Genomic DNA, 16,983 nt, shown 5'->3' with positions numbered 1-16,983 from the left:
CGGTGCTATCAGTGACATAAACAACAGCAGAATTATTACATGTAGCTACCCAAGTGCCATGGTCACTGATATAGCAGCTCTCCTCCCCCAGGTCATCTCAAAACACCATGGAGTCAAACAGCTGATCCTGCATGTGGGTGCAGTGGACACCAGAAAGGGAGAATCAGAGGTTTTAAAACAGGACTTTTCTAAATTATTAGAGAAACTTGACAAACTGAAAATCCAGTCATTTGTCAGTGGACCTCTCCCAAACATCGATGGGAGGATTAATAAATTCAGTCGGCTGCTTGCATTGAACACATGGCTGTCCAAGGCCTGTGAGACAAGAGGAGTGCACTTCATTGATAACTTCAACCTGTTTTGGCAGTGCGACGACCTGTTCAAGGGAAAGGGCCCATTTTTGAGCAGGAGTGGAGTGAGACGGTTAACGGATAACCTCCTCCACTCTCTGAGACACCACACTGGGTCTGGATGGCCGTCTGAATAGCTAAAGGCTCCTCTGAGAGAAGAGAGGAGTGAAGTAAACACTCACACCACACCAGCAACGAACCCCTCATCAGCCAAGGATCCCCCCTCAACAGCACCTTCAATGGTGCCCCTTCCACTGCCCTGGGCCCCCCCAGCTGCATCCACATCCTCTGCAGACTCATCATTGACCATCCCATCCCCAGCTTCACCAATGGGATTTCCAAATCATTTGGAAACCTTGGTGAAATCAGGAATTAAAATGGTGCCTCTGACCCCTAACCTGGCAAGATCACGGGTATTATCATCAACGCCAGTCAACTCATCCCCCCAGCAAACACCTGTCTTTCCTCAGGGCACCCCTGTCAGACCCCCCCGCACCTGCTCCCGGACCAAAGATCCTGACTAGCATCAATGCTGCTATCAGTAACTAGGACACCCAGGGCCTCTGCTGTTCTAGGACTTATAGCCATAATAAACCACTTATCAACCTGAGGCCCAGGGAGAGAACACTCTCCCCTAGTGCTATAGCTCCAGTCAAAACACAGAGTGGCTAAAAGAGTGACAGTTAGACTGTCCAATCAGAGAAATCTAATTCAAATCCCTTGCAGACAGATAATCTCAGGTTCTACTCAAACTAATTTGAAAGTTGCAGTGCTCAATGTCAGATCTCTACGTAACAAATCATTTTTAATCAATAATTTTATCTCCTCTTATAATCTTGATTTTGATGTGTCATACCATAACTATGCAGATGACACTCAGATTTACATTTCACTCACAGCTGGTGAATATGGACCAGTCGACTCACTGTGCAGCTGTATTGAACAGATCACTCTGTGGATGCAAAACAACTCTCTCCAAATAAACAGTGACAAGACTGAAATAATCTTTGGGCCTCAGAAACAAAGAGAAAGTGTCAGCAGTCACCTCGAGTCTCTGTCTCTAAAATCTAAAAATCAAGTTAGAAATCTAAGGGTAATCATGGACTCAGACTTGAATTTAACAGCCACATTAAATCGATAACATCGTCAGCTTTTTACCATCTCAAAAACATTGCCAGAATCAAAGGGATCATGTCTAAACCAGACTTGGAAAGACTCATCCATGCTTTTATCTCTAGCAGGTTAGATTACTGTAATGGCCTGTTCACTGGGCTCTCAAAACGAGCTGTAAGGCAGCTACAGTACATTCAGAATGCTGCTGCTCAGGTCCTGACTAGAACCAGGAAGTACAACCACATTACTCCTGTTCTCAGATCTCTGCACTGGCTTCCTGTCTCTCAGAGAATAGATTTCAAAACAGCACTGCTTGTGTATAAGTCTCTTCATGGCTCAGCACCACATTACATCTCTGACATGCTGATGCCATATGAACCATCTCGAACTCTGAGAACATCAGGGACAGGCCTTCTGCTCGTGCCCAGAGTCAGGACTAAACAGGGAGAAGCAGCGTTTCAGTTTTATGCAGCTAAAACCTGGACTAGTCTTCCTGATGATGTTAGACAAGCCTCATCTCTGGCAATGTTTAAGTCCAAGCTAAAAACCTTTCTTTTTAGTGTGGCATATAACATATGACCAGACTAGCCCTGACAGTGTTTTATCCAAACCGATCTATCTGCACTCAGTTTCGTTTAATATTAATTTTTAACTTTTTATTATTATTTCTTTTTTCTTTTTTAAAACTGTCTTGTCACTACTTTTGTCCATTTGGGGGAGACAATCGGACTCACGGTCAGTATTCTAAGTTGATTAGGTTGGGAACCTTCGATCTAAAGCCAAAGGGGTCACGACTAAGGGGTTAGGAACCCTGGCGCTTTAGTGTTATCCTTAGAATACGGGTCTAAACAGCTGTAGACTTAAATAAGGGGTTTGGAACCTCCAGCTGTAGTCTACTCGATCCTAGACGTAAGAGTCCGGGACTCAGGATCGTCTCCGCAGATAGTCTGTGTTGAGGTACTTTTAGTCCATCAGGGATGGGACAAATTGAAAGTAGGGGACCCACAAATATGGGTCAGCGTGGTCCGATAGTCGATATCATAAGGGGCAAATATGGTAACAAAGTGGTGGCATGCCTTTTTATTTTTTATTCTTGCTTATGTATTTTTAACCTGTCTTTTATTTCTGTAAAGCACTTTGAATTACTCTGTGTATGAATTGTGCTATATAAATAAACTTGCCTTGCCTTGCCTTGCCTTGCCTTCTCACAGCACAGAGACAGCCCTCCTGAGTGTCTGCAATGACGTCTTATTGACAGCAGACTCTGGCCTTTGTTCATTTGTGATGCTGCTGGATTTGAGTGCAGCCTTTGACACAATAGATTTTGGTATTCTTGTAGAAGGACTGACACATTGGGCCGACACATCAGGAGCGGCTCTAAAGTGGCTTTCTTCGTACCAATCAAACAGAAATTTTTTTTCCGTAAATGATTTTTTGTCTTCCTTCTCTAATATAATGTAGGGTGTACCCCAAGGGTCTAGTCTCAGTCCATTACTATTCTCTGTTCATATGCTCATGACTCATTGTCATGTTTACACCTGAGTGGTTTCCGTTTAGTTACCTTGTCATCGAAAATAAAATTCTTACAGAACAGTGTATTTATGTGTAACTTATGGTTCTGAAAATAACAGAAGGGACTGCCAGCCCTTCCAGATTTTCACATGATCAAATCTGGCCCTCTTTGAAAAAAGTTTGGACATCCCTGCCATGTGGGATGCTGCGGAGGTAAAACCTGTGTATATATTATATACATTTTCATTTATTTGTTTGACAAATTTTTCTTTTGGTGATTGTGTGTGTATAAATAGATACAGTATTGTTCAAAATAATAGCACTACAATGTGACTAACCAGAATAATCCAGGTTTTTAGTATATTTTTTATTGCTACATGGCAAACAAGTTACCAGTAGGTGCAGTAGATTCTCCGAAAACAAACAAGACCCAGCATTCATGATATGCACGCTCTTAAGGCTGTGCAATTGGGCAATTAGTTGAATGGGGTGTATTAAAAAAATAGCAGTGTCTGCTGTTGACTGTACAAAACTCAAAACTATTTTGTACAAACGTTCTTGTTTCTAGGATTTAGCAATCCTGTGAATCACTAAACTAATATTTAGTTGTATGACCACAGTTTTTTATAACTGCTTCACATCTGTGTGGCATGGAGTCAACCAACTTGTGGCACCTTTCAGCTGTTATTCCACTCCATGATTCTTTAATAACATTCCACAATTTAGCTACATCACTCCCTGTTGATGTCTGGTTCAGACTGGGAGGCGATGAGCTGATTGGCTGGTATGAGAACGGGTTGTTTGGAGCTGACTGACGAGGGTTTGGGGTTGATGCGTGTCTGTAACTGAGAGGACTTTGTTTCATTAGACTATGTTGTAGAGCTTCTTGCTTGATAACATGACCACTGAAGGGCGATGGCTGTGGAACTGCACCTTGGTGGAAGGGATTTGTGCCCGTAATTGGAGGCTGTGTTGGCGTTTGGTTGTGTTGAAGTAACGGTCGACTGTCTACATACTCTTGAACCCTTTGCTTGGAGTCTATAGAGGCATTAGGTGGATGCTCCTTGTAGAGAGACAGTTTTTCTTCAAACTGAACATCTGCCTCTAAAATGTCTGCCTCTGAGGATTCAGCTGCAGCCTTTTTCTTCTCCTTAAGTATATGTAACTGTTTTAAGGCTTCTGCTTCTACTTCTGCGTAGGCCAACTGTTTGTGCAGCCCCAGCTTTGGCTCGCGCTTTGAGTGCTGCAACGCTTGCTGATGACCTGGAAGACGGCTTTGAAAAGGTGGAACACCGTGACCTTGTTTCCAGCAGCTCCTCCTGAACGTCCAAACCCTTTTGCTGACTTTGAGTTTCAATGTCCAAGGGCTGTGACATGATGACTGAAGTAACAGTTTCTGTATGGTTGGTCTGCTGATAATAAGCTTCTTTACTGTTCTGTCCTCACTAGACTTGACTGATCCATACAGCTAGACAGACAGTTAACAGAAGAGTTGAGTAGATTTTGTTGACTTTATTGTCTGAGCCACAGTTTTAACTCATACTCGTTTACTGTAAATTAGCATAACAACAGATCGCTAGCATATGGCGGTAGCCAATATTAACGTTTCTAGACAGCACTTTACACTCGTTTTTAACTTACTTGCCTCTTTAAATCTATAAACTTATTGTAAACCATATTATAGCTTAACAGACAGTACATTAACACAGCATGACAACTCACAAGCTTATGTGGGCCAAGACTTCCCAACATGTCTGCACTTCTGCCATGACAGTATCACAATGAACTTCTCAGTGCAACTTTACTTACTAACATGAGGTCAAGATACACAGCAACACCACCGCCGGCTTTATCAATTCAGTCTTATAAAAACCTAAAAAAGTACAAAAAGAGACATAAAAGTGTTTGAGTCTGGCCCAGTTCAACATTTTCAATAAATAAAAGAATAAGTACCAGCAGTCTGTACATAGTCAAATGACATCAATCCATTTCTATTGAGTTTGTAAAATGTATTGCCAGTTGTTTAATGTCTGTCACCCACTGGAGTTGGATAGTGTGCACTGAGATTAACATTCTTACAGAAGACACAGATAGGTCCAGTGGATCCCAGTACCATCTAAAGTGAGCTGTGGGTTATGAGGAGAAGTTGGCTCTGGGGAGCAGCCCGTCAACCAGCTGAAATCCCCGACCACGGCACTGGCAGAGCAGGCAACCAAGGATGTGCACCTTATGCATGGGCAGTGCGTGAGTAATACCACTGCACTGTGGCACAGTGACCACATGTGAATCGGCTTCAGGTCCCAAGCGTCAATAAAACAGATCTAACAACAATCTTGGATTCAGGCCTCCAGAGTGTGATGAAGTTGTTTACATGTTAGTCAGTCTGGGTGGAAAGTTTAATGAGATCCATGGAGGATGAATCAGTCTGATAAAAATATTTCACAGGGTCCAACAATTCTCTCTCTGAGCTTTGGACATGAGCACTCAGTGAGTTTGAAGATCAGGTAACTGTGAGTGAGTAAGAGTCTAATACAGGATAGAAGAGTCTATTACAGACTTCAAGGTGAAACCTTGATTTAATTCACATATTCCTGTTGTCTATTTAAAAAAGTATTCTTGGTTAACTTTCTTAATGGAGGAAGATTTAAATGTAACATATATAACATTTGGTGGACATGTGGAGGTTCACAAATACAGATACCTTTATTTTATGGTTGTTTTAATAGTTTATATTCTTATAATCTGCAGTAATTCTACTATTGTGTACCTGATCTGGAAACACAGAGACCTCCATGAGCCTATGTACATTTTCATTGCAGCTTTGTTACTGAACTCTGTTTTTCACAGCACTAATATCTTCCCAAAGCTACTGATCGACATTTTATCTGAACAACAGATCATATCTTATCAGGCCTGTCTGGTTCAGTTTTATATGTTTTATACTTTAAGTGATTCAGAGTTTGTCCTGCTGGCAGCCATGTCCTATGACAGGTATGTGTCTATATGTAAACCTCTGCAGTATCCAACTATCATGAGGAAAAGAACAGTCAGTGTCATTCTGGCTTTATCTTGGCTTGTGCCTGCATGTGAGGCTGTGGGATTAGCAACACTGAGTGCTAATCAAAAACTCTGTAGTTTTACTCTGAAAGTAATTTTTTGCAATAACTCAATTTACAAACTTTTTTGTGTAAGTCCCAGAGCTGTAATTTTATATGGTGTCTTTGTTATCGTAAGTATTGTGGTTCTTCCTGTGTTATTCATAATTTTTACATACACCAGGATACTTATAATATGTTATCACAGCTCTGGAGAAGTCAGGAGAAAAGCTGCACAGACCTGTTTACCTCACCTGATGGTTTTAATCAACTATTTTTATTTAATAACATTTGATTTTATCACAGGTCGTCTTCAAACTGATTTTCAAAAAGCTGCACATGTAGTAATGACTTTACAGTTAGTTGTGTATAATCCTCTATTTAATCCAATTATATATGGACTAAAAATGAAAGAAATTTATAAACACCTCAAGAAGTTGTTCTGTCAGGGTAAAACAAACTAAGTTCATCAACACTGATTCCTTATTGTGAAAGAATATTGCAGAGATGTGATTTGTCTGATCACTGGAAATAATTTAATGTCAGGATGTGTTTAGTTTCCTTACACACAGTAAAGAGCATTGTCAGCTTCAATAATGTGATGACTGATCAGTTGTTTTGTTTTTTTGGTATAACTTTAAATTTCATCGTTCCTGTTTTTTCTTTTTTTATGTTTTAATGTTCAGTAAACTGATAATTAAATGATCATTTGTATTTCTTTGTTAATTTGTTACACACTCAAAAAGGATATTAAGAAATCAGAAGGCTTGAAGACCATTCCTGCTGAAATATAGATCAGCTCCACTCCCTCTGTGGCAAAGTCATCTTTACCCCATGACAGGTCAGAATTGGTTATTGTCCTATCTTTGATGTACAAAGCAACACCTGGGAAAGGCAAATTGAAATGAACTGAATTAAAATATGATGTCAAAGCACATTAAGAAAACAAGGATGAACAATTATTCGAAGGCAGCAGTAAACAACAGAGTTTTCAGTCCTGATTTGAATGAGCTGACAGTTGGAGCAGACCTCAGGTGTTCAGGAAGTTTGTTCCACAAGTGAGGAGCATAGTGACTGAATGCTGCTTCACTTTGTTTGGTTCTGGTTCTGGGAACACACAGTAGACCTGTCCCAGATGACCTGAGGGGTCTGGAAACCTCATAGGGAACCAATATATCTTGGATATATTTTGGTCCACAACCATTTAGTGCTTTATAAACTAGCAATAAGATTTTAAAATCTATCCTTTGACTAACGGGAAGCCAGTGTAGTGATCTAAGAACTGGTGTGATATGGTCCAGTTTCTTGGTGTTTGTAAGGACTCTGGCAGCAGCATTCTGGATTAGCTGCAGCTGCCTAATTGACTTTTTGCTAAGACCTGTGAACAAGCCATTACAATAATCTAACCTACTGAAAATAAATGCGTGAACAAGTTTTTCTGCATCTTGTGTAGAAAGAAAACCTTTTATTCTAGCAATGTTTTTCAGGTGGTAATAGGAAGATTTAGTGATGGATTTTATGTGGTTGTTAAAATTCAGGTCTGAGTCAATGATTACACCAAGGTTTCTGGCTTGATTTGTAGCTTTCAATGACATGGAGTCAAGGTGAGCAATGACCTTTGACCTTTCATTTTTGGGGCCAAAAACAATCACTCTGCCCTGTCTGTATTGATCTGGAGAAAATTCTGGCACATCCATTCTTTGACTTGATTAATACACTCACATAATGAAATTAGAGGACTATAATCATGAGATGATACTGATATATAAAGTTGGGTGTCATCTGCATAGGTATGGTAGTCAATGTTGTAGTATTCCATAATCTGAGCAAGGGGCAGCATGTAGATATTGAATAAGGGAGGACCAAGAATAGACCCCTGAGGAACCCCACATTTCATTTTTGTTCGCTCAGACTCATAGTGAGACAAAATAGTCTCTATCTTGTAAGTAAGATTTTAGCCAATTTAACACAGAGCCAGTAACTCCCACCCACGCTTCTAGTCTATCAAGCAGCACATCATGATCAACTGTGTCAAATGCAGCACTGAGATCCAGTAGTACTAAAACAGAGGTTTTGGATTCATCATTATTTAAATGTAAATCATTTAAAATTTTAATAAGTGCAGTCTCCGTGCTGTGGTGTGCGCGAAATCCAGACTGAAGTGCATTAAAAAGATTGTTTTGCACCATGGGCAGATGCAAGGGCAGATGCAAGAAGGTGTGTCTCAGGATGGATAGTCATGTGATTTACCTGAGAAGACAAAAGACGCACTCAACGACGAAACAAAGACCTGCATAATGAGCCTTTCACTCAATGTGGCGTAGAGGGGATTAGTGAAGCACAACACAATACAATGCGGAGTCAAACGTTCATCATTTAAGTCATGTTTTTACTGAGGACAAACTAAACTATTTGTCTCTGTCTGGAACATACGAAGCACTTCTTCAACCACATAGCATTCCATCATCCAAACACACAGAAAAAGTGAGTAAATTCTATGATGAAGTTTGGTGTTTTATGTCATTTCTCGGGGGTGTGCACATATTTACCTGGTTCACCTGAGATTATTTACATGTGAACAGTGAACAGAGCATGAGGCGGGATCTCATTACCTGTAATGAGGTGAGACAGGAGAAAACGGACTTCTCCTTACGTTCATACAGATTAAATAAAAAGTGATGATTTGTTTTCAACTTGAATAGTTTCATTTCAAAGAAAACATTTCAAGCTTTCTAGCCATATAATTCTTATTTTTATGAGGCAAGTATTCGCTGAGATTCTGGTTGTTTTATTTACGTGTCTGTGACGAGAGATGACAGAATGCAACCACAAGGGGGCACAGTCCAGTGTCTTCATCTGCCGGTCCCAAGTCCGGGTAAATGCAGAGGGTTGCATTTAAGCCAAATCAAGCATGCGAATCACAAATACGACTTTCATACTGGATCGGTCGCGGCCCGGGTTAACAACGACCACCACTGGTGCTGTTGACCTACAGGGTGCCAGCGGAAATTGGACTACTGTTGGTTGAAGAAGGAGAGGAGGATAGTTGGTGTGGGTAAGGAGGATACAGAGGGTAGTGTAAAATGGAGGCGGATGATTCGCTGTGGCGACCCCTGAAGGGAGCAGCCGAAAGGAGAAGAAGAAGAGAGGTGACAGAGACAGCGAAGACAGATAGCGCTCCTTGTCCGTTTTCTTTATTTTAGAAAAGCACAGCATTTTGTTGTTATTATGAGGGTACACACCTAAAACTAGACCCTTGACAGATTCGAATGATATATTGCTTTTATCTGTACAATCAACATTGACGAAGTAATTTAAGTTTGTTTCTGCGTTATCAGGAGAAGATGCGTAAAAACGTGCCGGTGTATTCGTTGACCCCTGAGGGTTAAAAACTCTGAGTAAGGGACAGGCGGACGGTACACAATGACAAGAAGAACTGGTTTTTATGTTTTCCAGTTTTCCAGACTAAGAGTGAGGCTCTCAAATGAGTTATAACTGTTCTGAGGATGAAAGTTTAATAATAAGTTTGAGTGGAAGATTGCAGCTACTCCTCCACCTCGACCTGTGCTTCGAGGAACATGATAATTTTTATGACTGAGGGGGGTTGATTCATTCAGACTGACATATTCATCCTGCTGTAGCCAGGTTTCAGTAAGACAGAGTAAGTCAATTTGGTGATCAGTTATCAAGTCATTTACTAACAGAGATTTAGATGAAAGAGACCTAATATAGGTCCTAGGTGACGGACCAGACTAAGAGCGTTTCAGTGACCTGTTATGAAGAAAAAACCGAGGATGGCATGGCGAAGCCGGGGCCCCACCCTGGATCCAGGCCTGGAGTTGGGGCCCATTGGCAAGCGCCTGGAGGTTGGGTCTCCCCGTATGGCGTCCAGCCGGGCAAAGCCCGAAAGAGAGACGTGGGGCCGCCCTTCTGTAGACCCACCACCCGCAGGACGATCCATAAGGGACCGGTGCATAGTGGATCGGGCAGTGGTCGAGGACGGGGACCTCGGCGACCCGATCCCTGGATGCTGAAACTGGCTCTAGGGACATGAAATGTCACCTCACTGGGGGGAAGGAGCCTGAGCTTGTGCGGGAGATCAAGTGGTACCGATTAGAGATAGTCGGGCTCACCTCCACGCACACCCTGGGCTCTGGAACCCAGCTCCTTGAGAGGGGCTGGACTCTCTTCTACTCTGCAGTTACTCGCTGTGAGAGGCGGCGAGCTGGTGTGGGCTTACTCATAGCTCCCCAACTTAGTCGCCACATTTTGGAGGTTTCCCCCCAGAGTAAAAGGATCGTTTCCCTGCCCCTTTGGGTCGGGGATAGGACTCTCTCAGAGTACCCGGCCTTGTTGGAGTCTCTTGAGGGGGTGCTGAAAGGTGCTCCTACTGGGGACTCCATAATTCTGTTGGGGGACTTCAACGCTCACGTGGGCAGCGACAGTGAATCCTGGAGGGGCGTGATTGGGAGGAACGGTCTCCCTGATACAAACCCGAGTGGTGTTCTGTTGCTGGACTTCTGTGCTAGTCACAGTTTGTCCATAACAAACACCACGTTCAAGCATAAGGGTGTCCATCAGTGCACATGGCACCAGGACACCCTAGGCCGGAGGTCAATGATCGACTTTGTAGTCGTGTCGTCTGACCTTCGGCCGTATGTCTTGGACACTCGGGTGAAGAGAGGGGCAGAGCTGTCAACTGATCACCATCTGGTGGTGAGTTGGATCCGCTGGCAGAGGAGGAAGCGGGACAGACTTGGTAGGCCCAAACATATTGTGAGGGTCTGTTGGGAATGTTTGGCCGAGCCTGCTGTCAGAGGGGTCTTTAACTCACACCTCCGAGAGAGCTTCTACCAGAGACTGGGGACATTGAGTCTGAATGGACCATGTTTTCCACCTCCATTGTCGACGCGGCGGCTAGGAGCTGTGGCCGTAAGGTTTCGGGTGCCTGTCGTGGCGGCAATCCCCGAACCCAGTGGTGGACACCGGAGGTAAGGGATGCCGTCAAGCTGAAGAAGGAGTCCTACCAAGCTTGGTTGGCTTGTGGGACTTCCGAAGCAGCTGACAGGTATCGCAGGGCCCAGCGTGCTGCAGCCCAGGCAGTGACCGTAGCAAAAACTCGGGTATGGGAGGAGTTCAGTGAGGCCATGGAGAAGGACTACCTGTCGGCCCCGAAGAACAGTGCTCCACCAACACTGTTTACAGTGGAAGTGGGGAGCTGCTGACCTCGACTGGGGATATTGTCGCACAGTGGAAGGAATACTTCGAGGATCTCCTCAATCCCGTCAACACGTCTTCCATAAGGGAAGCAGGGGCTGGGGATTCGGAGGCTGATCCATCCATCACCCAAGCCGAAGTCACTGAGGTAGTTCGGCAGCTCCTTGGTGGCAAAGCACCGGGGGTGGATGAGATCCGCCCCGAGTACCTCAAGTCTCTGGATGTTGTTGGGCTGTCATGGCTGACAGGCCTGTGCAACATCGCGTGGCGTTCGTGGACAGTATCCCTGGATTGGCAGACAGAAAGAAAGAAAGGGGACCGGAGGGTGTGTTCCAATTACAGGGGGATCACACTCCTCAGCCTCCCGGGGAAAGTCTATGCCAGGGTGCTGGAGAGGAGGATCCGGCTGGTGGTCGAACCTTGGATCCAGGAGGAACAATGCGGTTTCCGTCCCGGCCGGGAAACACTGAACCAGCTCTACACCCTCTCGAGGGTGCTCAAGGGAGTTTGCTCAACCAGTCCACATGTGTTTTGTGGACTTGGAGAAGGCATTCGACCGGGTCCCTCGTGACATCCTGTGGGAGGTGCTCCAGGAGTATGGGGCCCTTTGCTGAGGGCTATCCGGTCTCTGTACAAACGAAGCAGGAGCTTGGTTTGCATTGCCGGTAGTAAGTCAGACCTGTTCCCAGTGCACGTTGGACTCCGGCAGGGCTGCCCTTTGTCACCGGTTCTGTTCATTACTTTTATGGACAAAATTTCTAGGCGCAGCCAGGGGCCGGAGGGAGTTCAGGACACAGGATTTCATCTCTGCTTTTTGCAGATGATGTTGTCCTGTTGGCTCCATCGAGCCAGGATCTCCAGTGTGTGCTGAGTGTGAAGCGGCTGGGATGAGAATCAGCACCTCCAAGTCTGAGGCCATGGTACTCAACCGGAAAAAGGTGGTTTGCCATCTCCAGGCCAGGGGAGAGATCCTGCCCCAGGTGGAGGAGTTCAAGTATCTCGGGGTCTTGTTCACGAGTGAGGGAAGGACGGAACATGAGATTGACAGACGGATCGGGGCATCTGCAGCAGTAATACGGTTGGTGTACTGGTTCGTTGTGGTGAAGAAGGAGGTAAGCTGGAAGGAGCTCGGTCATTCAGGAGGAGCTCGGAGTAGATGGTCTTTCACTTGATGCAACTGGAAGCCTGAATTTTTCATTTCACCTTGATCTCATGAGGTTATTGTCACCTGTGTTTGAGTGACGCCTCTATCAAAGTTCTAACTAACAGCCATCACATTTGGCTTTTCTGCTTTCTCCTTCTACAGCAGCCTTCCTGTGTGTTTGCAGTAGTTTAGTCCACAGCGCCCACTACAGTGTAGGAGAGTAATGGTAACTCAGGCACATATGGACATATTCATTGTTGCAGTGTCCATATGTCTTTAATGGAGGTCACAGTCCACAGACCATGCTGAAGGTTTATCCTTCTCTGTGCCCCCAACACATTAGCACCATAGGAAACTGCCTGTGTCAGCTATACCATGGGCCTCCACTGGTTCAGGCCTGTAGAGTCTGATGTTGTTCACATGACGACAGCTCTTGGTGGAGAGTTTAATGAGATCCATGGAGGGAGAAACAAGCTGATAAAAATCAACCCAAAGAGTCAAACAGTTCACTTTGTATTCTGGAGGTTTGTATTTGTTGCAATATTTCAACACACACACAAGTTCATGTCAAGGTCGGGTATCAGTGAATACATTAGACAATCCAATGACAGATATACTGTATAATATGTTCATGTGATCTTTGCTTTGATACTTCAAGTCTTTGTCATTAACACTTTGTTTTTAAACCTTAATGGATAATAACCTAAATATAACATATATAACTATTGATGCATATGTGGAACTGGACAAATACAGATTTGTTTATTTTGTGATCATGTTTACAGCATATATTCTAATAATCTGCAGTAATTCTACTATTGTGTGTCTGATAGTGATTCACAAAAACCTCCATGAGCCTATGTACATTTTCATTGCAGCTTTGTTACTGAACTCTGTTCTTTTCAGCACTGCTGCCTATCCAAAGATTCTGTTTGATGTTTTATCTGAAAAACAGATCATGTCATATTCAGTGTGTCTTTTCCAGTATCATATAACTTATGCTTTAGGTGCTTCAGAGTTTTTACTGTTGGCAGCCATGTCCTATGACAGGTATGTGTCTATATGTAAACCTCTGCAGTATCCAACTATCATGAGGAAAAGAAACATCTGTATTTTACTGGTTGTAGCTTGGATTCTGCCTGCTGGTCAGTTAGCAGTATCAATTCCGCAGAATGCCAATTTTAAACTGTGTAACTTTAATTTTAAAGGAATCATTTGTAACAGCACAGTTTCTAAACTTCAGTGTGAAAGTTCAAGAGAACTAAATATATATGGTTTAGTGTGTTTTGTTAATCTTTTAATTCTCCCTGTGCTTTTCGTCCTTTTTACCTACATAAGGATATTTATAATCACCTATCGAAGTGGTAGAGAAGTCAGGAGAAAAGCTGCACAGACCTGTTTACCTCACCTGATTGTTCTGATCAACTTTTCCTGCTTGGGTTCATTTGATATACTTCTATTTGACATGGGAACTGATTTTCCAAAAATTGTGCGTTTAATAATTTCCTTACAAACAATGTTATATCATCCTCTTTTCAATCCAATCATATATGGACTAAAAATGAGAGAAATTCATAAACACCTCAGGAAATTGTTCTGTCCAGGTAAAACAGTCTAATGTACTAACACTGATAACTGTTGTACAGTCATTGTTTAGTGTCAGAATAAAACAGAGATGTGATTTCTCTGAGCCTTGAAAAGTATTGAGTGTAAAGATGTTTCTAAAACCCTAAATCACAGTAAAGAGCATTATCAGCTTCAACTACACTATGTAATCACTACTAACTAAGCAATTTGCTGCAGAACCCAGAAATACAGTTTGATTCTAATTGTCAGTTTGATTCTTGTGTTTCCAGTTTGTTGTGGCTTAACTGTTAATTGACTGAATATTTTCATATTGGCATCATATCTGGGTGTATTGTTAAAGTATAAACACTCCATTGTCAGTTTATTAGGTCCACCTAACTATAACTTTGTCAGTCTAATCCAACAGTCCTGTAATAAATCCTCCTTTATGAAGGTGATAATGTTCAGTTTGTGGTCAAACTGTTTCAGAGACGTGCTGATTCAACTGGTTGATCATTTTGGAGGTTGTAGTTTGTCATGCTGCTGAATTGGATTGCATTGTACTGACATGAGTCTCTTTTCTTTTCTCTACCCTCTTTCATATCATTGAGTTCAGCCTAAAAAACAACACCACCTCTCTGTATAATGCAGCAGAGTTCAACAGGAGAGCAGACTACATCTTCTAAAATAATCATACAGTTCAGTCTGCACCTCTTTGAAACACAAACTGAACATTATCACCTTCATGAAGGAGGATGTTTGTATTAAACTGAAAAGTTTTAGCTTGGGGTTCATAATAAACTGATTGTCAGTGTGAAACAAAACTCAGTCCATGAAAATGATCAAATGTTTCCTCACAATAATTGTATGATTTGTAAGTTAAATCTATGGCATTTAATCTTATGTATTAAATAAAAACAAACATGTTTAATACTAATTAACTTGGTTTTCCTAATATATTGACAATTGAATGTTAACTGTATATATCAACCTAATGTTAACTAGAATGCTAAATGATACAGCTTAAGGTAATTTTATTATCTTTTCAAGTTAAGTATATAATATTTATATGAGGTATAAAAAGTTTCGATAACAAATATTGAAAATACAGTTCAGAAAGTACCATGAGTCCTAAAATGATCAAATGACACCTTAATATAATGGTATGATTTGTAAATTTAAACATAAGTTATTTTATTTTTGTTGTGTTATAAAAACAGTTTGATAAACATTAAAACTATAGACAGAAGACCCAGACAGAAGGACAACCTCTGTACAAAACAATGAGTCCACACACACAACTGTTAGACATTTACCAAAAATTACGCAGAGCTCAAAAACTCCTGACAACGAGTAAGGTAGAGGTCGATTAAAGTTTATTGAATACTAAGGATGGATCTGGTGGAAGGTCTGGGTGAATGCCGACTAAAAATAAAACAGATAGACAATTAGGTAGGGACAGAGGTTGGGTGGAGAGCAAGTGTGTATTATTTCACTGATTACCTAGGCTGCTCCCTAAGTTCCTTAGTAGCAAGAGTAATCGTCAGTCACCGAAACAGAAATATTCGAGGAAGCAGATGAATGGGGAAACTGAATGCTTCTTTCCTTTCTTTTGTTGGGGACTTCTTATTCTCAGGTTCTTCGTCGCGATGATCCAGAAAGTTCCTCTATTGTTCATCAAGCATAACAGTAGATAACAAATCCTCAAATCCAAACAGAACAACTCTGCTGTTATAAGTCTCTCTTTTACTGTGTTGGGTACTAATGTTGTTCACTCCTTAATGTTCATTACTCGCGGGAGACGTCAAAGAATTTAATCCTCTTCATAGTATCCACGTAGGGGAAAAAAACAAATACCACTTATCTCCTCCTCTGGTCTCGTGGTGGTATCCACAGACAGGTTGCGGTAATCTTACTGAGTAATGGTGGAGTCGTCAAATTATTCATTCAGGTCTCTGAAAACACATGTACACTGGTGAAAGCAGGGAAAACAGCACATCAGGCTCAAAAGGCAAATTCAAGGAAGTTTCGAATACACGTTCTGTCAAGTGGCTGGAGAGTGTCAACACAATCGTTAACCACAATCTGACAAAGAGCGCACTGTCGTGGATCTTCTTAAGAAGTGCAGCGGACAGGTGTAGCGAATCAACTGATTAGGTCAGTTTACTGAACAACCTAAGGTCAGCAGGGAGCAGTGTTCAACAAATAACTTCCCGGAGTCCACACACACAACCCTCTACTGAACCTGAAGGCACAGTGGTCATCTTCAGTGACCTAACACATCATTTGGAAGCAGAATCACAAAGTGAATCTGATGAGCTTCTCAACTAACTCCACTGCCAGAAGTAAGAATTAGACTACCCCAGGATCTTTAGAGTCCTCCTTCTCCACAGGGCACATGTTTTTTGTCAGGAGTTTTTGAGCTTTTCTTTAGAGTCCTCCTTCTCCACAGGGCACATGTTGTTCAGCTGTGCCCATGTTCAGGGCACAGTTGAACCTCTGTAGGCCTTTGGGTCAGCTATGCCCACAAGACCTCCATCCCATTCACACCGTCCCAAAGCTCAGAGTAGCCATTTCCATGGTAGATGATTTGAATATGGACATATGGACAGACTCCACGTCCCCACACATCCCCCAGGATCCAAGATGCAGCATGATAAGTTTATACAGCACTCTGGGCCAAATGGTGTAAAGTTGCATGTTGGGCAGGCCTATGCCAGTTTTTTCAGCTCTTACAGCACATAGACAATGGAAAAACTGATCTTGTGCTTACCACCACCAGACCATTCTTTCTTTCTTTTCTTTATCCATTTTGCTCCTCTTGGGAGCATAGGGCCTCAGCAACACTCCTCCAGCGAACTCGATTCTGGGCATCTCTCTTCAACTGAGCCCATGTCCATCCGGCTGCCTTCTCTCGCTCAGTGCAGCGTCTCCACGTCTCCCCTTGGCCTGCCTACTTTCCTCTTTTCTTGTGGGTTCCACTCCA

The 16,983-nt window shown here is 42.6% G+C and overlaps 1 protein-coding gene across 1 annotated transcript; it reads left to right on the top strand.

Moving 5' to 3' along the window:
* Positions 1-13,122: 13,122 nt before the first annotated feature.
* LOC113123850 (olfactory receptor 11A1-like) lies at positions 13,123-14,022 on the top strand (the record flags this gene model as incomplete). Its single annotated transcript, XM_026296176.1, has 1 exon — positions 13,123-14,022. A coding segment is annotated over exon 1 (900 nt), but the record flags the coding sequence as incomplete, so codon positions are not given.
* Between the last annotated feature and the right edge of the window lie 2,961 nt (positions 14,023-16,983).

This window comes from Mastacembelus armatus, chromosome 21 (genome assembly GCF_900324485.2).
Source record: "Mastacembelus armatus chromosome 21, fMasArm1.2, whole genome shotgun sequence".
NCBI lineage: Eukaryota > Metazoa > Chordata > Actinopteri > Synbranchiformes > Mastacembelidae > Mastacembelus > Mastacembelus armatus.
The sequence above is the reverse complement of the archived record's forward strand: the minus strand, read 5'-3'. Positions and strand labels throughout refer to the sequence as shown.